Genomic DNA, 22,914 nt, shown 5'->3' on the forward strand with positions numbered 1-22,914 from the left:
AGATATGACAACCTTAGCCACAAAGACCTGAGTGCCTTGTGCACAGCCAGGGGGCTAAAAAAGGGCAGAGGCCCTACCATTCCTTCCCTAATAGCTCTCCTAGAAAAGGATGATCTAGATAAGGTGAGTCAGGCTCCCTTAGATTCAGGTGAAGGGATAAACTCCCCTGAGAATGAGAATCTTCCAGAAGAAGAAGAGGAGGAGGAAGAGGAAGAGGAAGGCTCTGATGTAGAAGAGCCTGAAGATCAGGATCAGCAGGGAAACCAGGTACAGGTTGCCAGGCTTAACCAGGCCAACTTGGACCTACATGGGAATGGAGAGGGCCAGCACCACTCCAGATCTCATAACCAAATTCTCCCAGGTAATAGAAGGGAGAGATCTCTGTCAAGGGACTCTCACCTTTCTAGTGCCTCAAGAGAATCTCAAAGAGGAATGACTTCCTCCCAGAGAAAAGAGCATAGGGCCAGGATGAGGGCTGTCCAACTCCAGATAGAGAGGGAGGAGGTAGCTCTGGCTCAAGCTAAACTGACCTTAGCTCAAGCTAAACTTACCTTGGCTAGGGAACAGAAAATAAGTGGCTTAGATGCCACTGGTGGCAGCAAAGTTCCTAAAGACAGGTCCTATGATAGTAGAAACCTGACAAAGATTGTGCCCCCCTACAAGGAAGGGGATGACATCCACAAATGGATGACTGCTCTGGAGAGAGCCTGCATGGTACAGCAGGTTCCTGAGGAACAGTGGGCAGCAATCTTATGGTACTCCTTTTCAGAGAAAGGGAGGGATAGGCTCCTCACTGTCAGACATGAGGATGCCAGCAATTACAAAGTCCTGAAGAGTGTCCTAATAGATGGGTTTGGCTTAACCACTGAACAGTACAGGTTAAAGTTCAGAGACACCCAGAAGACACAGACTCAGGACTGGACTGATTTTGTTGATTGTGCAACTAAGGCTCTGGAGGGTTGGCTAAATGGCAGCAAAGTACATGACTTCACAGGATTGTATAATTTGATTATGAGGGAGCAGATCCTAAGTAATTGTCAGAACCAGCTCTTACACCAGCACCTGGTGGACTCAGATTTGACCTCTCCCCAAGAATTGGGAAAGAGGGCAGATAAGTGGGTCAGAACCAGGATTAGGCCTAAGAATCAGGACAATAACCAGAAGAAGGAGTCTACCAAGCCTCAAGATAAGGGTGGGGATAAAAGTAAAGAAAACACTTCCCCAGGGCCCCAAAACTCCAAGAAGGGGGGTGGGTCCCAAGACACTTCTTCCACAGAGAAAAAGCCTTATTGCCATGCCTGTAAACAGGTTGGGCATTACAAAACAGACAGCTGTTGTCCCAAGAATGGCAATAAAGAAAACATACCTCCAAAGCCAGCTCCAACACCTCCTGTTACTGTCAGCAGTAATCCCCCAGGAAGTGGGAGCACACCCAGGAATCTGGGTGGGTTTACTTTTGGAGCCCAAGGGGACCCTGGCCTATCCAGGTCTCCATCCCCAAATAATCTTGTCTATGAGACTGGCATGGGGTTTGCCAACTTCTCTGTTTGCCCAAATACCTTGAGCAAATATAGACAGGAACCCATCATCAATGGTTTGAAAGTTGAAGCTTTTAGAGACACAGGGGCTAGCATCACCATGGTGGCTGACTGTATAGTCCCCTCTAAGCAACTTTTACCAGGTGCCACATACCAGGTAACAAACATTGATGGTATCCAAACAAATCATCCCATGGCAGTAGTAAGTCTCAGCTGGGGAGGTGTCATTGGCCCAAAGAGAGTGGCAGTGTCACCAAACTTGCCTGTAGACTGTCTACTGGGTAATGATTTGGAAATCTCAGCCTGGGCTGGGGTTGAACAGGAAATCCATTCTAGAATGGTAAATTCCAATGGAAAGGTTAGTGGGGCTGTACTGGCTATAGCCCCAATTCAAGATGTCCTTCCTGAAAAGGTTGGTAGGGCTGAGCAACTCTCTGCCCCATCTTTACCAGAAGCTCTTCCAAACAAGAATAGCAAAGCTGTTATGATAACAGCAGAAACCCAAACTGAGTCTCCTCCTGAAAAGGTTGGTGGGGCTGTGATGGCCACAGCCCAAACTCAAACAGATATGTGTGTTGTGAAGCCTGAAATGATGGATCACTCCACCCAAACTGAGAGCATGGAGGAGGAAGAGAAATCTCCCCCTCACCAGACAGTAGGACAGGATCAGCCTCCTCAGGGAACTGATCTTACCCCTGGTGAAGGAACTGCCCCAGAGGTTGTTAGGCCTGGCCTGACAGAGCCTCTGATGGCAGTGGACCCTTCTCAGGTGGGATCCAGTCTGGAGCAGGTAACCTGCCCCTCTCTACCTTGCCTTAGTCAGCCCAGGGCTGCAGAGGACAAGAAGGACAGTGAGACCCAGAGGGCCCCCTGTCAAATAAAGCACCCCCATCAACAGATTAGGGGCACCAAAGCTAGTAGGCCTAGTAAGGTGAAAACTTTAAAAACTCCTGAGGGAGCCCCCTTAAAAACAGTTAGGGACCTCCCACAGATGGATTCTGTTGGGCACAGCCAAACCTGGGACCCAAAGGGCCCAAACCTGAACTGTCCCCCCAGCAAGCCAAACAGAGGGACCCAGCCTCCAGCTTTAGGTAGCCAGAGGTTGACCCTGAGAGCTCAGTGCAACTCAGTTGAAGAAAGAAAGGCACATATGGTGGAAGATAATTGGAGGAAGTTGAGCCCAAAAATAGTGGAGCCTCACTTCAATACTCCATATCCAAACCAGCCTTTAACTTTGCATAAACACACCCAAGGTAGTGATTCCCTATGGTGGAGACCCTCTAATACCCCTAGGGTGAGGGACTGCTTAGTGGACCATGAGACAGGGGGTACCCATGCTAGTGCAGGTACTTCCTTATATGGCCACTCAGGCAATAAAGGCTTACCTGGCCAAGGATAGCCTTATCTCCTTTCGTTTGGGGGGGGGTTATGTAGGAAGGTGGCTACCTGACTATGGTTACCCCAGATTTTTGCCCTGTGTTTAGCTGGTTTTCGACTTAGTTGGCCTGGTTCCCTGCTAATCAGGGCCCCAGGCTATCTGCTCTCTCTGTAAAATGGATTCCATGTACCCTAGGTGCATAACTAGATTGGCTTGGGTCACCTTATCAGCCCCTGTACAGAGCACTATAGGTGCCCAGGGCATAGGTGCATCCAAGGCCTACCAGGGGCTGCAGCATATCTTTTTGCCACCCCTGGCTGGCTATCTAAATTGACACAACTGGCTGATCACTCAGCTGGGGCAAGTGGGTGTAATCACCCCTTGCTTAGATATAGTATACCTATATCTAAACCTATATCTGGACACATATATAGCCTGTAAGCCACTCCTATGGAAGGCCTCATCAATCCTGGAGGCAGAGTGCGGGGTTTTATGTGAGATGGTGCTCTGGCATGAGCTGAGCCTGTCTGCAGCTGTCGGGAACAACTCCCTAAGCTGATCCGGGATAATGCCATACCATATACTCTTAAGCGCATTATAATCCTCGCGGTTATATAGCAACTTTGGTTTGGCTTTATCAAAACATGTCGTGTAAGGTGTCATACGAATTGGAATACTATCCCCTCGCCAGTTCTGGCGACGGGGATAGCATTCCACCCTTCTAGAGGGAGAAGACATGTTACTTTACTGAAACGCGGTTGATTTAAAATGAGCCTCAGATCCACAAACTGGATGCCCCTGCCACAGACACGGGTCTGACCTCCTGCTGCTGACCGAAACCCGGCAGAGGAGGCCTGGACAAAGAGTTTCCTGTCACAGGGCGGTGTCAAACCACCCCAGACAGGAGATAGTGGATTGGAGTAGGGAGGTTTCAATGAAACCAGACACTGCCTGGGGAGCACAAGGCTGCCCCTTGCAGGATCCGGCCAAACCAGTTCTGGGGCCTCCCAGCCCCTGTCCCAGCGCGGCCAGGATCAAAGGAGAGGGGTGTAACCACCCCCTTCCTGGGTCCCACCCATAGGAGGGGACCTAGCAGGATGTCCAACCCCCTAGATTCGAATAAGAGGGGGAGCAGTCCCAACGGACCTCAGATCATCCTGAAGAAACATAAGAAACGAAATCTGGACCCTTCGACTTTCTACACGACGTGAGAAGACTGAAGAATCTCCCTTGTGGTCAAGGAGTGACCACCCTGTGCAAACAGGCACCATCCAGCCCTCGACCCTTGCTTTGTTGCAGTTCCCGCCGGAACTCGAGCGACAGAGATCGACGAGATCAAGCTTGCCTGCCTTCTACCTGCCCGATCCACAGTCCCTGCAGAGCTGAGACCCGTGGAGGCGACCGGAAGCGTGGGGCACGCCATCTTGAAAAGGCCACGAGACGCTGACCGTGCGGCCCACGAGTGACCCTCGAAGCTGTACACCGGGGTTTGAGAAGCCCCAGCCCCGAGCTCCACTTGCACCAAAGCTCACCCCTCCACACTCGCTGAGTGCTGCGTGGGGCCCTTCTGCTTGTGTGCGCTCGACGCGTTGGCCCGGTCACTTGCCAGCTGGTTTGTGGCCCCTGTGCCGATGAACTTTGAAATCCGACTTGCTTTTCTGGTTGCTCCAGATCTGCACCAGCTCCTGTGAAAAGGAGCACCCACTCTGACCCTCCTGGTTCGAGTGATAAGCAATCTCCCGGTTCCGCGTGGATTGCTTTTGCCAAGTGCTGTTTGCTACCATCTTCAAGCCGACGGTGCTAACGGCGAGAGCCTACGTGGGACAGATCGTGACCTGCTCCTGGACGTCGCAGATGCCCCAGAGCCCACGTGACAGCGGAGAGAAGCCTATCGACAACCGCCTGATTGCGCCCGACATTGCCTGGTTCCGTCCTGGTTCCACCCTGGTCACTGCTGAGTGACCCAGACTCTGTCCCCTCTGCTTTCAGGTACTTTTCTACATCGATCCACCCTTGGATCGCACCGGACACTTCTGCTTCACAGCGCCTGCAGCTGCAACAGCTCCAAGCACCCAGAACCTGCGTGACAGAACCCGACGCCACTTCGACCCTGTGCACCCACGGCCTGTGGGTGAGGTAACTTTGCAACGCCGGTGTCTTTACACTGGTACACACCTCTAGGGTCTGTGTCTAAAGTTTTGTGTTCCTAGGTTCAGCGGAAGTATCTTTTTATTCACTTTAACTGACTTTTACGCACCATTGACAGTGCATTGGTGCGCGCCGCACTTTCCGTGCTGCACCCGTCTCCTGTGGGCTACTCCCGACTTCTTCATTGCTTGTCCTGACTGCTCCCAGCGAATCTCTAGGCCCTAGGCCTAACCATTGTTCGTAAAGTGTTACTTATACCACTTTTTTGATATATGGTCTGAGTGGCCACCCGCCCTCATCCATAAACGTGCAACTTTATATGTGTAACAGTGCTTTTGATTTAACGCTTGTGCCCCTTTCCTCATAAAGAGTACTGGGGAGTAATTTAGAAATAAATACATATATTTTTATAATATATACTTGTGTGGTGTCCTTTCATTTGATTACAGGATTGTATGTGGTAAAACAGCTCGCTTAACACGACCTCTTAAGTTAAGCCTTTAAGGCTGCTTAGTCCATGCTACCACTAGGATAGCTTGTCTACAAGGTTGACTTACAACCTGACATCTTTGGGGTTTGTTTGGACTGATACCCAGTGGTTCCAGAATTGGAAACACTACATATCAGGCCAACTTCTCACAAAGAACATCTAAGCACCTTGAAACCAGGGAGACTTGACGCCTGGTCCAACACATCCGGGAATTAAAACATAATTTCAGGGGTCTGAAATGGACACCGTTGGAGAAGGTGATTGGTGAAAATTACAATGTTGATGACATCTTGGCCTGGAAAGAGGCCAGATGGATTTTTACCAAGAAGGTGATCGTGTGGGCCTGAACAACACCATTGAAGGGAGTAGAGTAAGCATTCAGTAGGACTGGTTGTTCCCTCAAGGATTCAGTCAGGAATGGAACCTGTGGGCCGTTCGGATGAAGGGGCTTTGGATTTTGTGACCCTGGGTTTCTCTCCAAGGGTGGTTCTATATAATATACTACTGAGAATATTCTTATCTCTGGTTTTTATATTTTATTTTTTGTTCAGTGTAAGAAACCTTGACTGGCATTTTGCAGTAATAGGGCTTGTCCTGCGAATATAGTAATGAACAGTGATATAGTGCGGGTATAAAAACTAGTATCTCCTGACTGACCCCCGTGTAAGGATTCTGTATTAAAATCAATCCTCACTGCAAAAAATTAGCTTAGATGGACTGTGCGGGTGCAGTTGTAAGTGGAGTGTAGATCGTGAATGTTATACTACCACTTCAAAATGGCTGCCTCCTTTTTTGCTAATTTGCTAATGAAATAATGAGTATTGCAAAATAAAGCCTTTTTTCAACTTTGAAATCGCTCCAGTATTGACATCTAATTATTTGAAAAATATATAGTTTAACAATTTGGCGTTTAAGGCGGCTAGGGCCTCTGTCACGGGGTCTAGGGCCTCTACATCAATATATTAGATCAGGTTAAGATGGCTGCCAAGGTAACGATGAATTGAGGGAGTTTAAAAGGATCACGCATCGGAAGCACAAACTGTGTGACACGCGCTACTGAGCTCATTCAGTTTAAAAACTATGTTGGAGCCCAATGTGGGTGATCGGGAAGTAGGAGTGAACGGGCTGTCACGACGTGAGCGTGGTCAGGAGGTTCCATGCGGGGGCTTTTAACGGGGCAGGCATATTTTGGCATGATGGTACGAGCTGATTGAGTGCTGATCGCAGGCAGTATCAGTGTCACCAGTAAGTGTTTCCCGAGGATTGCGGGCAGGGTTAGCCTTGCTATGGAGTACATTTAGAGAGGAGTACTATGTATACGACGGGTCATACACTTAACTTCTCCCCAGTGTTGTGTGCAGTGTCAGCCTTACTATGGAGTACATTGGGTGGGGAGTGCTTAGTGCATTACGGGCCTTATACCATATACCTAATAATTGACATCAGGGGTCCCTGTATTGAGATTTATGAAGGGGTCCTACATGAGTGAGGGATTGGCTAATAGTGAAAATGGCATTGTGATTTTTAAACAAGATGAGGCAATAAGAAACAGACAGTATCTGGTACTTACATATGAAATGATGTGGGTAGACATTGCTGTACAAAAGGTATTCAAATTACATGTCGTCATAGGTGGTGACTGACAAATGCAGCTCTGAAGGTGAAACGCGACCAATTGCCGCAGGACCTTTTCCAGCAAGTGGTTGTAGGTACGAGTGACGAAAGAAACCACTGGCTAAATATGTTTTTATGGAGGGTCTGAGTGGGACTTTGCAGAGCAGGATAATAGTTTAATTGGTTTGTGATTGGCATGATCTTTTTAATTTTGTCAACCACAGATTGGTGTGAATATATATAGGTGAAGACTGGCTTTTACCCAACAGCCCTGTTGAAATTGCCTAAAAAAGTGTGCCAACGAAACAGGTTGGCCTTTTGTGTATGAAAGTAGACATGTACATGCCTTTTTTAACCGGAGGACACTCACGGCTCTAAATAAAAGCTGTTCTGCATGCGAGTGTTGTATGAGTTACTTACCTTCGGTATCTATGTATCTGGTAGAGACGATTATAGCCGCAGATTCCTTCACATGGAATTATCTCCCAGGCGTGAGAATGGATCCGGAAATTTTTTGCCACAGCTTCCCTGCGCGCCGGGGCGGAGCGGTACCACGCGACTCCGCCCAGGCGTCGTCCGCGTACGTGACGTCAGCAAGGTCACATAAGCCCCACCCCGGCCCGCCTAGGTCAGTTTTCTTCGGAGAACCTTTCCGCGCCGCGGAGCCACCAGGCAAAACTGTGGGAGCAGGGGAACAGTATGCAAAAGGGTAGAAACATGGAGACAAGCGACACCATAAGGAGCAGTGCAACACTGTAGTATCCAAAGGCAGGGGCGGAATAAAGAACAGAGCAGAGCAGCCACCCTGCCAGTATGTAAACCGCCTTCCCTCCTCCCCCGGAGATAGGGAACATATGTAAAGTCATGACACCTGTAGCAGGCCTACAACCTCCACCCGAAATAGGGAAGGAGAGCCACCCCCAGAACAGACAGGAACAACAACCCTCCGAGCTACCCCAGCACAGAGGGCAACCATCCCCCACGGAACAAGGGCAAGGCATGGCCAGATGACCCCCAACACAGAGGATAGCAGAGGGACATGAACCCCTAGCAGCAAGAGGAAGGGAGGGGAGGGCAGAGATGGAAGGCAAACTCACCCCCCTCCCCCAGGAACCTTTGGATGGCAGAGTCAGCCGGGGCTTGGAACAACAGGATACCATCAAACGGAAGATCAATGAGCCACTCCCGAATATTTTCGATGAACATGCCACCCCGAAGCCAAGCATGGCGACGGAGGGTGACTGAGGAATCCATGGTCTGGCCCAGCACTTCTGATATGTCCAGAGCGGAGCGGAGACTAAACGTCTCTAGCTCCCGGCCATCCAACGCATGATGCCGTAAGTCAACCTGAACAGTCTCCTGAGAAGCTGCGGATCCCAGACTCAACCGAGTCCCACAAACAAGAGGAGGTCCTAGCCAGTACATGCAATGTGTTAAGGGCCCGCAGGGCAGTGCTGGTCGAGGCGAACATGTTGCGCCCCCAAGAGTCCAGCCAGCAGGCCTCCCGGGACGGAAGAGTCGACAGTGGCGGCAGGGAGGGAAAAGCAGTACACAAAAGTGGACTGGCGGCAGAGGGGTGTACGGAAAGACACGCAGGGTCACACGAAAGTCACAGGGAAGCAAGATCTCCCTCCCACCAGAGCCCTGGTAGAGAACCTCCCACTACAGAGCCCATGTATGCCATCAAGCATACTACACCAGGATGCAAGAGGCCATCAGCCCGAGCAGCCTGTGAGCCACTTACAGCAAAATCCAGGTTGAAACACCAAAATAATAGTCCAAATATTCTGGAGTTTCCGCTCTAGAGGGTAAGCGTAGAATTGCACCGTATACAGAATGACTCAGATGAAAATTAGCATCTGAGCAGCAGTCAGGTGCGACTTCGGCATGTTAATACAGAAACCCAGTGATTACATTAGGTCCACTGTAGTCTGGAGGTGGGCAAAGATTGCCTAGGTCAAGCTCGCCTTCAGCAGCCAGTCGGGGCCTGAGGGGCACTTGTGAGGCCAAAGGGGAGCATAGCGTACTAGAAATGCTTCTGGCAGACTGAACTCTATGTAGGTGATGCTGACGGGCCTGTAGGTTGATTTTAAAATCAGCGGCCTGAGGTGCAACGCTACCGTCTAGTCGCCAGGGTCTATCGCAGACAGGACCCGAGCATGTGCTAATATCTTGAATTTCTCCTTCCTCAGGAAGTTGAAAGGGTGCAGAGCAAAGATAGGACGGTAATGGTACAAAGAACCTACTTCAGATACCAGCACCCTTTCAATGGCTCCTCTGCCCAAAGAGCCATTCCTTGTGCAACACAGAGCAGTGGTCCTCCGTCAGACGATCCGAGGACTGTGGCATGGGCGGCGGGAGTTGTTGTAGGAGTGGAAGGGTGTAACTCCACTGAACAATCTGGAGTAACCACTTGTCCTAAGTTATGGACTGGCATTGGGGCAGGTGGTGCTTGAGCCTGCCTTCAACAGGGTACTCGTTGCAAGGGCATACTAAGGGGTTTGAAGGTGACAGCTGCCAGTGGGTTGGGGGACTGGGCAGATCTCTGACCTAATTCCCATAGGACTTGTGGGAGCCGCATCCGCGGCCAAGGAAATCCTGGAAATCCTGTTGGTTGTGGTGGCTCAGCTTGAAAGGATGCAGCTTATAGCCTTTACTGTAGCCATGGGAGAGCCAATGGAAGAGTGTCGCTGGTTTAGATCAATGGTAAGACCAAAAACTATGACAGGCCCCACAGGGTTTGAACCCTACTGGCTTTTTAGAAGACATCACTAGCACACTGGTAGCACAAAGCCAAAAAAGGACAACAAAATGTCAAAAAAGTGTTCAAAAAAGAATGGACATCAGCGCGCACGTCACATCTGGCACCTATGCTGTATCAATGGCACTCACAGGTGTGCAGGGGTACTGCTTATTATTTTCCAGATCCAGTCAGACACCTGTGGAATATTCTATGGTAAGGAATCTGCAGCTAGAATTCTCTATCAGATGGATCAAGACAACTTTGCTGCCTGAATCCATAATCAACTGGATGTCATCAAAAGCTGCAGTAACTGTTTCAGTTCCACAAGTCAGTTGGAAGCCAGCCTGGGCAGGATTAGGTTTGGAAGCTCTAAAAAGTTAATAGGCAAATAATTTTGCTAGAGGGGGAACGAAAGAAACGGCCTGATGTTAGCCCAAGCTGAAGGGACAGGGTTTTTTTGTAATAAAGTAGAGTTACTATAGCCTTCTTCCCATTGGTAGTGACAAAAGGGTCACCAATGTGGGGAAATAACGGTGCTCAGCAGCAAAGAACCAAGACGCGAACCAGTTCTTAATCAATGTAATATATAACAAGTGTTAATTTATACAAGAGGTTCAAACATCAAATGAGTTTGGTATCTGCTGAGTTAATAGAAGAGAAAACAGAAGGACCAAAAGAGTAAGCGAAATCAAATTTAGAAAACAAAATTTATACAGGCCTTTGCAGAGATTTTGTGGCAAACATCCCTGTTTTGCCTACTGAGGGAATTTCTCATTTATTCACAAATGTGAAAATGTCTAGTTCTAATTCAGAAATACTGGTCAGAAATTAGAATAAAAGGAAATAAAATTCAGAGGTGCAATAACCATACAATTGCGCAAACTGCAATTTGTATAGCGCACTACTCACCCAGAGGGTCTCAAGGCACTTAGGGGAGGGTGGGTACTTTATTTATCAAATATCCAGGTTTTTAGTTGTTTTCTGAAGGAGAGGTGGTTCTGTGTAAGGCGGAGGTGGGTGGGGAGAGAGTTCCAGGTTTTGGCCGCTAAGTAGGAGAAGGATCTTCCCCCCATGGTGGATCTATGGAAGCGGGAATTGCGGCGAGGGCTTGATTGGACGATCGTAGTTGGCGGGTGGGGGTGTAAAAGGACAGATAGGGATAGATAGGGTAGACAGATGTCGCATGCATGGCTATAGGCCTTGCCGGGATGCAGACTGGAATAGAATAACTTTTGGTGATAACAGCCTCTATCACTGTCTGTTCCGCTCTCCTAGTAAGTAAGGAAAGGAAACAAAATACATTACGATACAGTATCTGTATTTTTGCAAATGTGTAATAGGTATACTGTTGGGAGAAAAGGAACTGACAAAGCAGGCATACCGAACAAGGCCTTTCATCATATTGCTAAAGGGAACATTGTGTTGTACCTACTCACCTCAAGACAAGCTTTCCAGAGAAACCTCCTTGCAACCCAACTAAGTGAGCCTCTTGGTCTCTGCCAACTACTAGCTTGGATAAAAAGTATGTGCTTTTGATTTTCCTCCGAGGTTTGCATCCCCAGCCGCTCGAGTTATTTGAGAAGTAAGGAACACTGGGCAGATGAAACTTGCTTTTTATTTTTGGTACTTGCGTGCACACCACAGGTATGGATTTGTGTCTCCTCCACATGGCTTGAATCACATCCAGCCAAAAAGTACTGAGAGCAAGACCCACTAAAAGTTCAAGTAGCAATTTACAACCTCATATCTATATTCTCAGCAGTAGTAGTGTTAACCACTTCAGCATTTTCATCCTGAGAAGGGGGCAGCCCCTCAAATCAAAAGAACTGAATTGGAGCGAAACAATGAAAAGGTTTGAAATTTATGAACAAGCCTCAGAGCTAGTATTTCTGATCGACTGTATTTCAACTCTTAAGAGCACATTTTTGCTGGCACAGTATAAAAAGAACTATATTAGCAGTGTGGGTGGTAATGTAGGAGCCAACTTAGTAGTCAACCCCATAACCTGTTTCTATTACATTAAGATTTGGCATTGAAGATAATTTGATCAGCTTCTTCGGTTCGTTTTTGGAGGTGCAGGGATGCTTTGACACCATGCTAGACCCAAAAGACGGGGCGTGACAGCAGGATTTTGAAATCCCCGACACTGGAGCTACGACAATCAAGTTAAGTGAGATAGTGCTACTGCAGCTACAAAAAACACTGCAGAAATAAAAAAAAAATTAAATACAGTACTTGTATAGCACACAAATCACCCCCGAAGGGGTATCTCAGCACTGGGGGTCGTTGGATTAAGATTGAGCGAGCTATTGCCCAGAGTCACATGGGGCTTGGCAGACCCTGCCGCCGGAGTTGGGGATCGAACCGTGATCCCTAGCATCCAGCATCCGTCGCCCTGGCCGCGGCGCCATACCTCTCCCCTAACAGGCCTGTTGACTGAGAATGATGCAACAAAAAGCAACATATGCCTATATCTGCTACACAGGTGCTACCACTAGCATGAATGTGCCTACTTTTATATTTTATTTAAAATGTAAATGGCTCAGAGGAGAAGGGCTCTGCAGTTCCTCCAAGGACCCGTTTGTATTTCTTCCTATGATCACATCTTTATTTTTTGTGATATTCATTTCATTTAAATACTTTATTTCGACCAAAGGCCATAAAAGTTCCATAGAAATACAATCATTCGTAATACAATCTAAAATACATCCAGACATATATTATGTAGTTAAAAAAAGGAGTTTCAGTTAAGATAATCTAAAGATAATTTAAAATATCGTAGGTGCATCACTGAGTCTTTCAATCAGTAGATTCACATTTTAAAAATTGGATAAAAACATTTTTACAACTCACTAAGAAGGAGAAGTGACCGGATATTTTCAACAATTCAGAAGTATTTTTTTACATCAGAAAGTACATTAGTCTTTGGTGCATCTCAGCCTTAGTCCCACATTTTTCCTGATCAGTGCCACTATGAACAAATATCTGGATAAGGCAAATATGACTTGTGGTGAGGTGCTAGTTGTCCGTAGCCTTCGTTCCTCTTGATGCTTTCTAAAACCCAATGTATTACATAGCGGTCGGATCCATTTTCTCCTTGGTCTATCATACGAATGACAGAAAAACAAAATATGTGCTATGTTCTCTGTGGACCCTAGAGCGTGTGTAGTGCATGGAGTACAAGAGCGACCTTCTTTGCCACCCCCCCCCCAGTTTGCTGTGTGACTCTTGATCTGTATGATATTATATCTTAACTTTAAGTATAGAGTTCTTGTTAGGTGGGGCTGTACACTGTCAAGAAAATCCACGCGGCTTGGACTTGGTTTAATAGAAATCAATCAATCAATCAATCAGTGACACTTATAAAGCGCGCTACATACCCGTAGGGTCTCAAGGCGCTGGGGGGGGGGGGGGGGGGGGGTGCCGCTACTGCTCGAACAGCCAGGTCTTCAGCTTCTTCCTGAAGGAGAGGTGGTCTTGGGTCAGGCGCAGGTCGGACGGGAGGGAGTTCCAGGTCTTGGCGGCCAGGTAGGAGAAGGACCTTCCTCCTGTAGTCGCTCTTCGGATGCCGGGGACGGCGGCGAGGGCGTGGTTGGCTGATCGGAGGTGGCGTTTGGGAGCGTAGAAGTTGACTCGGCTGTTGAGGTAGCTCGGGCCTTGGTCGTGTAGGGCTTTGTGTGCGTGGGTGAGGAGGCGGAAGGTGATTCTCTTGTTGACGGGGAGCCAGTGAAGGTCTCTCAGATGTCCGGAGATGTGGCTGGATCGTGGGATGTCGAGGATGAGTCTGGCTGAGGCGTTTTGGATCCGCTGGAGTCTCTTCTGGAGCTTGGCGGTGGTCCCGGCGTAGAGGGCGTTGCCGTAGTCCAGTCGGCTGGTGACGAGGGCCTGGGTGACGGTCTTCCTGGTCTCTGTGGGGATCCACCAGAAGATCTTCCGTAGCATGCGTAGGATGTTGAAGCACGCCGAGGAGACGCTGTTGACTTGCCTGGTCATGGAGAGGGAGGAGTCCAGGATGAAGCCCAGGTTTCGTGCATGGTCTGTCGGTTTGGGTGCGGTGCCCAGGGCGGGAGGCCACCAGGAGTCGTCCCAGGCGGAGGGTGAGGAGCCCGGGATGAGGACCTCCGTCTTGTCCGAGTTCAGTTTCAGGCGGCTGGTCGTCATCCACTCGGCTACCTCTTTCATCCCTTCGTGCAGGTTGGCTCTGGCGGCGGCGGGGTCGTTGGTCAGGGAGAGGATCAGCTGGGTGTCGTCGGCGTAGGAGATTATGCTGAGGTGGTGTTTGCGTACGATGGCCGCGAGGGGGCTCATGTAGACGTTGAAGAGGGTGGGGCTCAGGGATGATCCTTGGGGGACGCCGCAGATGACTTCGGAGGCCTCTGACTTGTACGGTGGTAGGCGGACTCTCTGTGTTCTTCCGTCGAGGAAGGAGATGATCCATTCCAGCGCCTTGTCCTGGATTCCGATGTTGCTGAGGCGCCGTACTAGGGTGCGGTGGCAGACCGTGTCGAATGCCGCGGAGAGGTCTAGGAGGATGAGGGCCGCTGTTTCTCCATTGTCCATCAGGGCTCGGATGTCATCGGTGGCGGCGATGAGGGCGGTCTCGGTGCTGTGTTTGGCTCGGAAGCCGGACTGTGAGGGGTCGAGGGATCCGTTCGTCTCGAGGAAGGCGGCCATCTGCTTGTTGACGGTCTTCTCGATGACTTTGGCTGGAAACGGGAGAAGCGAGATGGGGCGGTAATTCTTGAGGTCGGTGGGGTCCGCTGTTGGTTTCTTGAGTAGAGCGCTGAGTTCGGCGTGTTTCCAGCTTTCAGGGAAGATGGCGGTGTCGAAGGAGGTGTTGATGATGTCTCGCAGGTGGGGTGCGATGACAGCGTCGGCCTTGTTGAAGACGTGGTGAGGGCAGGGGTCGGTCGGTGATCCGGAGTGGATGGAGTTCATGGTGCGGATGGTGTCTTCGGTGCTGATCGGGGTCCAGGCGTGGAGGGTGGTGGTGGGGGGGGGGTGGCTGGTCGGTCGTGGTGTGCGTTGGTTGGTTGTTGAAACTGCTGTGTATGTCCGTGATCTTGTTGTGGAAGGATGAGGCGAGGGAGTTGCAGAGGTTTTGCGATGGGGTGATGTCGTTGTTTCCTGCGCTGGGGTTGGAAAGCTCTTTCACGATGTTGAAGAGTTCCTTGCAGTTGTGTGCGTTGTTGTCCAACCGGTCCTTGAATGCTGTTTTCTTGGCGGCGCGGATCAGCTGGTGGTGTTTCCGGGTGGCAAGTTTGTAGGAGGTCCTGTTGTCCGGTGTCGGTTCCCTTTTCCAGACTTTCTCGAGGGCTCGGCAGTTCTTCTTGGAGCTCTTGAGTTCGTCGGTGAACCATGGGGCCTTCTTGCTGCCGGGTCTGCTAGGCGGGGTCCTCAGCGGGGCGAGTTCGTCCGCGCAGTTGCTGATCCACTTCGTGAGGTTGTCGGCGGCCTGGCTGGGGTTCGCTGAGCTGGCAGGAGGGTGTTGGCTCAGGGAGGTGGCGAGCTGGTCTGCTGTGATCTTGTTCCAGCTTCTGCGGGCGGTCTGGTGCTGGTGTTGGTGGGTCGTCGTTCTCTTGAAGGTGAAGTGGACGCAGCTGTGGTCCGTCCATTGAAGCTCTGTGGCGTGGCTGAAGTCGATGTCTGTGCTGGATGAGAAGACGGCGTCGAGTGTGTGTCCGGCGAGGTGGGTGGGGGTGGACACCAGTTGCTTGAGTCCCAGGTTGGCGAGGTTGTCGAGCAGGGTGCTGGTGTTGTGGTCGTTGTTGTTCTCCAGATGGAAGTTGAGGTCTCCCAGGAGGATGTAGTCAGCGGAGGGGAGGGCATGCGGGCTGATGAAGTCGGCGATGTCCTCGCTGAATTGCGTGCGTGGTCCAGGGGGTCGGTAGATCAGGGTGCCTCTGAGGGTGGTGTTCGGGTTGGTGTGGATCTGGAAATGCAGGTGTTCGGCGCTGGTCAGGGTGTTGTCGGTGCTGGTCGTGAGACGGATGGTGTTCCTGTGGATGATGGCGATGCCTCCTCCCATCTGGTTGGCGTTTCGGTCCCTCCGGACGATCTTGTAGCCCTCTGGGATAGCGATGGCGATGTCGGGAGCTGAAGAGGCGTTCATCCAGGTCTCCGTGAGGAAGGCAACGTCAGGGGCTGTGGCGTCTAGGAGGTTCCAGAGTTCGATGGCGTGTCTGTGGACGGAGCGGGTGTTGAGCAGGATGCACTTGAGGTGGGTGCTGCTGGAGTTCGACTTGGCGGGTGCTGGTGCGGGGCTGGTCCGGATGCAGGAGAACTTGCAGGCGTGGCAGCTGAAAGGTCCGTGGGTGCGTCTTGGAGTGGCTTGGTGGCATTCTGGGAGTCGGCCGGTGTTGAGGGCGATGAGGGTGGCGGCTGAGTACGTCAGGCGGGTAGGTCGAGGTCTTCGAGGTCCAGGGGTCCTGGCGCTGGTCGCGATCCGGTCGCGGACGGGCGCAGACGGGCTTACCTTTGGCGCGCCTTCGGCGCACAATCGGCGCGCCCGCTGCGCGTGACCGCTGCGCGTTCGCACGGTCGCCATTTAAGGCGAAGTGCGCGGGTGGGCGGAGCAGCTGGGAGGCGGGAGCGGGGAGGGTTACAGAAGACAAAAAAGGGGCGGGGACAAGCGGCGGTGGCGGGAAGGGAGGGCGGGGGGGCGGCGAGGTAGGCGGACAACAAGGAAGGAGAGCAAACACGGGGAAAATGCAAATACAATGAAACAGGCACAAATAAACGCAAAAACAGGGGAAAAAAAAGAGAGTTAAACCAAGCAAGCACAAAAAACCGTCAAAACAAGGGCAAAAACACTCGCAGCGGCGGCAGCCGGCAAACGAGGCAGCAGCGAGGCAGAGGGCAGGCAAGGGGCACACGCAGCAGCTGGTGGCCGTGCGGCGCGGGGGTGTCCCACAAGTGGGTCACACTCACCTGCGTCGCACGGTCGCCATTTAAGGCCAAGTGCGCGGGTGGGCGGAGCAGCTGGGAGGCGGGAGCGGGGAGGGTTACAGAAGACAAAAAAGGGGCGGGGACAAGCGGCGGTGGCGGGAAGGGAGGGCGGGGGGCGGCGAGGTAGGCGGACAACAAGGAAGGAGAGCAAACACGGGGAAAATGCAAATACAATGAAACAGGCACAAATAAACGCAAAAACAGGGGAAAAAAAAGAGTTAAACTAAGCAAGCACAAAAAACCGTCAAAACAAGGGCAAAAACACTCGCAGCGGCGGCAGCCGGCAAACGAGGCAGCAGCGAGGCAGAGGGCAGGCAAGGGGCACACGCAGCAGCTGGTGGCCGTGCGGCGCGGGGGTGTCCCACAAGAAAGGAATTGAGACGTTAACCTTCCTAGTCTCGGGTCACAATGGAGTGCATTCAATATGCGTTGCCAATAAATTCCCTTCAGTGTAACTTTACAGCTAGGTGTTAGGCTGTGTGGGTTAGTGAAATATGATTCGAGACCTAGCTTTATGAGCCATTTCTGTGCAAATCTTAACCAAGGGAAGGTGAGGCAGGTGTCAATGGCAAGTAATTCACAGACACCCTCTCTATATGCTATTAATTCTGGTGTTGTCCACAGCCGTATCCAGTAGAGAAATGTAAGATGTACGATGCCCTACGTGCTTTACGTCCAGATCGTGGAACAATGGGATAAGTGGTGTTGCCCCAGTAGGCTCCTCACAAATTTGTTTTCCCCGATCGTCAATTGCTTGGCGTCGCTAGTACTCCATAGCTCTGACCCACAAAATGCTGCCGCCTGGACCTTAGATTTGTATAGCTCGAGTGATGGTGTCCCTGATTTGCTTGAGGACATACTATACTTCTTGAGGACTGCCCCTGTCCCTTGAGCTAAACGTAGTCCTGAATGATTTACTTGCTGTTTCCATACTAAATTGAACTCTAATAAAAGGCCCAGGTAAGTAAAATTAGTAGCATGTTCTAATGTTTGGTTGCCCAACAAGGAGTTATTTTTAAAACCCTTATGTGGGTTTATGGCCATGTACTTGGTTTTACTAGCATTTATTTCTAGGCCTTTTGCGACACAATATCCATTAACATCGTTCATCATGTTTTGTAGTCCCTTTGGAGTTTTGTGATAGCGAGATGGTATAATCTGCAAATAGCAGAGCCGGTACCAAGTTTCTGTTTAATTTGGGACAGTTGTATGTTTGCTGTTGCAAATAATTTGCAACATCATTAATATAGAGTGAGAACAGGGTGGGAGCTAGTACACAACCCTGACTCGCTCCTCTCTCTATTGGGATTGGCTTTGTAAGTTCCACATCCATACCCCAGTGGATTCTAGCATAGTTTCCGGTGTGCAGCCTTTATATCTGGGGGGAGCTTTTTGTTTTTTAATGAGTCCCATATTAAGAATCTAGGTACGTGATTGAACTCTGCCCGCAGGTTGACAAATGCCACATAGATGTGGTCCTTCCTAATCTTTACATATTTCCAGAAGATGCACAGACTTCTAAAAACGTTATCTACTGTACTAGTGCATGATCTGAATTCTGCCTGGTATGAGGACAATATATTTTTAGTCGCTATCCAGTCATTAAACCTATTTAGTAACTGTCTGGCATGGATCTTTTGTAAAACACCTATCAGGCTGATTGGCCTGTAATTTCAAGTTTGTGTTCACAACCGTTTTTGTGGATAGGGACAATTTCAGCCCCTTTCCATGTTTCTGGTATTGGGTGCCTGCTGTTATTGCATTAGGGTATTAACATATGGGACCCAGACCTTTTTATCGTGTTTAAATAGATCAACGGGGAGTCGATCTAGTCCCGGTCCTTTCCCTGGCTTGATATTATCTATGGTATATTCAGTTTCCTGCAGTGAGAAAACGATCTCTCCACTGTCCCCCCTCATTTGCATGCTCCCTGTCGCCACTCAAAGTTACAGTAGGCCGGAAGCTAGAGTACAAGGCAATGTTGTGCACGGTCCAGACTGCAGAGTCCAAATAATGCTCAGTCCTAGCTACTTGGTCCTTGCCCCCAGATGCTATGATTTTCCAAAACTCCGCTGAATTGTTAGTTTTTGCTGCCTGAAAGAGGTCCACCCAGCTATTGTTTTCCCAATCCCTCTTGGCAGTGACCAATGTCCTCCTATGAATGTCTCCTTACTGAGTATGTATTTCCCCGCTTTATGGTATCAAGTAAGGTTGTCTTTGATCTCCTGCATTCTGTTGTGTTCCATTGTTTTATCTTTGGTCCCAGTTTAGAGTTAGCTTTTAATTTCTTCTCCATGATTTCAGTGAGAAGAGGCTCTAGCTTTAAGGCCAAAGTGGAGTGCATTGATGTTGCAGGCAAAGAGTTTATCTCCAGGTGGGCACCCACTACCTCAGTGAAGGTGTTATAGATGTTTGTCATTAACTCTATAGTGCCTGTGACCTTAGGCCACTTGATAGATCTTCGATTATTTCCAATAGGGGGATATAGATTTTGCATACAGATGTCGGGTTGATCGTCTCTTGCTAGCTGGGCTATTGCTTCCAAGCAAAGCGGTCAGTGGTCGCTGTTGTCCCTCGTATCTATTCTGAAGGTCACTATCCTACTCCAAGTGTGAGTGTTGTGCATTATATAATCTAATCTCAACTGTGTGCTACCATGCTTAAAAGTGTGGAGAGGGGCTTTTTCATCCCCATTAGTGAATACCCTCCCATTGCACGCCCTTTGACGGTGTTCTATTGTGAGCTGCACTATCTGCAGTGCAGCGTTCGTGCAAGGTTATGGTGGCCCTGCTACTAATTGAGGCAACCCCATGGCCGTGTCCTCTTCCTCCGTTACATTTTCTAGTCTAATTAGAGGCTCATAGGCACAATTGAAATCCCCACATACTATCATGGTGTTGCTGGGTTCAACATGGTCCAAAGAGCTACCCAGTGTGTTGATAGTCTCAGAATCGAGAGTTTGCATGACTGGTCTATGATAGGTGTTAAACAAATACAATCTTTTGTTGTTACTCTCTAAGTACACTGCTCATAGATCTCGAGAGTCTATGGTGTAGTCAAAGGATCGCAACGCCAATGTTATTTTGATCCATATTATAAGGCCCGTAGATGGTTTTCCTCTCTGCGTTGGTACAGCATTGTTATAATATGTTTTGCAGCCTAGCTTGTATGGGTGGGTAAGTAACCATGTCTCTTTACAGAGGCAGATGCCAAATTTGTCTATGCAGCTATGCCAGTCCGGGTTCTAAAGCTTTAGTTTTAGGCCAGCAACATTCCAGGATACTACAGCTATAGGGGCTTGTCCTGTTGTAAGTATTTTATATGTTGTAGTAAGGCCTATATTAGTAGGCGCCCCCTCATGATGTGGCACACACTCAGACTCATTTGAGCTACTAGTAGCGCTACTTGTGCCATGAGGCAGTTGGGAAATCATTTGCAGACGGATTAAACACCTTTTCTGGAGGTCTTTGTCGAGGGTAGTGATATACACAGAGAAGGAATAAACTCTTAGCTCTTGTAAGAAGAACAGTACTTTGATTTTGGGGATTCTCTTTGAGAGACCATAAATATTTTTGTCTCTATCGCACAATAGGCTTTGACGTGCATAACGGCATAAAGATCACACAAGCTTGCCTCATGCTCAGCACGTATTCACTAAAGGAATTCATAGTGAAAATTAGAGAGATATCAATTGCAACTTATTGAACACAACTAAAAACTTCATGCGTGGAATGGTTTTTGAAAAAAATGGTCAACGCTACAAAATTTAAGGAAAATAAAGATTTGGCAAGTTCCAACAGAACAAACTAACATTACTGGCTCTGATTAGTGCAGTAATGGGCCTCAGGTAGGACATCTTTTATACTAGCTGCAGGCACCGCAAGAGCAGCTACTCACTAACCCCGTTTTAACCTGATATCAAGAACAAATCTTTGACATACAGCCTGAAAAGCAAATATTAACAAGGATTCTGTGGGAAGGAAAATTGATTACAAACACAGATTACACCAAATAACCCAATTCAAACTGAAGTACAGGATTAAGTCAGTTGTCAAAAAGAAAACTATTAAATAATACTCATACGGACAATGTGTACTAATCATGCATTCAAGAGAGACTATATGTAGGACTGTAAGTGGGGAAAGTACAATTACTTGTCAGTTGATAAAGAGCCAGAGATAGAAAATGAATTAAAAACTCTGCCCAATCGCTGTACAGAAATTGCAACTTACTGCTAACTTGAGTGCAACACAGTTACCCGGACCATGGGTTCAAGAAGATACTAGGAGTAAGCTTATTGAAATGTGTGTAAAAAGGCTAAACTTTACTTACCAACAGAAGGCTTTAACAGGAGTATGTTCTTACTGTAGCAGAATCCAGTCTTTGTGTTCCAGACACATTACCTGTTTTTATCACCACAGAAGGAAACATGCAGAACACAGCATGCAGTTAGTGAACAAAAATATCACACAGTATTAATTGAGGACAGCTACTATTCAATGCATATTATATGTTAGGCTACCTTTATAAAACAACCTGTCACAAAACATGGCTTATCTGTCCCACCCTCTAAGCATTTGTATTATGAAACAAAATAAAAACTGAATTGTAGTGAAGAAATACCCTTCAAAATATTGACACTATTGGAGAGCAATTACCAGCTTTAGTGAATTGAGATCTCACTATCATACAAAGGGTGGTGATTTTGATGCTGGTTTGTGACTTTTTTGTTCTAGGCTTCATAGTTAAATGTAAAAAAACAAAAAAACTCTAAAATGATGGACGACTGCTACAACCCACTCCATAATGAGAGCTCTCAGCACGACATTCAAAGGTTTCACTGCCACAGTTGAAGGCAACCCTACATGCAACAGAACACTTGTGATGGGGACCAAGATGCGTCATCACATCTTGCCACACTTTTTGCGGTCTTCAGGGCCCTACTGGAAACTAAAATGTATTTACATTTAAATGACTCCAACCTACTCTATACACTTGAAGTGGCTCAACCTCACTTGCACACAAACTGTAGACAGCTGCTGGTTGCCACAAGGCAAGTACTTATTCATGATGACTTCTAGATAAGCTGAAAGTAAAAAAGCAGCGAACTAGGCTTTTATTTCAATAAGATGCAGATAACCAAATCCTTCAAGGCGTTCTTCCCATTTTAATATTTACATTTAGGTAATCTCGTTCTTGTTGCTCCTGTATCTGCTCGTGATTGTTTATGGTAGAGTGCTTTATTACCTTTTGATTATGTTGTTAGTGTGGCTCAATGGTTAGAGCGGCAGACCCTGATGCAGAGGTCTAGCCCGGGACCAGGGTTCAATTCCCCGCCTCGGCGGGTCTTGGGCTCAAAATTCCACAGACCTGATAATTTTCGCCTCGGTGCCTATTCCAATCATGGAGTCCCACTCTGCAACTCTGGGCAATAGCTTGCTTAATCTCCACAAAGGCCCCCACAACGCTAAGGATGCCTGGCCTCCACCTTGGGGGTGCCCAGGATTGGACGCCTCACAGGGAAAGCCAGGATGGGTTCCACAGAGGTATTCGTACAAGCGCCTTGAGACCCTTGCGGGTGAGTAGTGCGCTATACAAGTATCAATTTACAATTTTTACAATTTATTTCTCCTAAACACAGTAACACATACTGATGTTACTGCTGCCACCCCAAATTTCAACAGAAAAGCCCAAACTGATGTCTACTGCATACACATTAACAATGCACTGATAGACATGTTCCCAGATTTCAAAGTAAGAACTGTGGCAGAACTGCAGACACGTAAAAAAAAAAAACTACATTCACGGTAATTCCTAAGAGGAATGCCCAGTCATTGAGAAAAATGTACCCTTGGATACAATTAATATGACTGCATTATTTATTTTTCGGAATGATTTGATGTAGTGTAAATTCTAATATGTCGCGGATTACACGCCCCAAAATGCAGTTTTGCAAACATCATAAAATAGTAGCATCCTACGTTCCAAAACGTTGTGAACCATTTGTACCACAAAATGGCAAATAACGTTTGTTCTACTTGCGGCCAACGTGTTG

The 22,914-nt window shown here is 48.6% G+C and overlaps 1 protein-coding gene across 10 annotated transcripts in view; it reads right to left on the bottom strand.

The window, feature by feature from the left end:
* The window catches only part of PPFIA1 (PPFI scaffold protein A1), a 922,132-nt gene that overhangs the window by 35,069 nt on the left and 864,149 nt on the right, over positions 1-22,914 (bottom strand). For 9 of the 10 annotated variants that reach the window (XM_086959570.1, XM_086959566.1, XM_086959563.1 and 6 more), the window contains one exon: positions 21,192-21,262. The exons of the other annotated variant lie outside the window; for it this stretch is intronic. In XM_086959570.1, the coding sequence (XP_086815696.1) occupies positions 21,204-21,262 (59 nt within the window). In that variant the 3' untranslated portion in view covers positions 21,192-21,203. The remainder of the gene's footprint in view (positions 1-21,191; positions 21,263-22,914) is intronic. 10 annotated transcript variants of the gene reach the window in all.

Source organism: Lissotriton vulgaris, chromosome 2_2, assembly GCF_964263255.1.
Source record: "Lissotriton vulgaris chromosome 2_2, aLisVul1.2, whole genome shotgun sequence".
Classification (NCBI taxonomy): domain Eukaryota; kingdom Metazoa; phylum Chordata; class Amphibia; order Caudata; family Salamandridae; genus Lissotriton; species Lissotriton vulgaris.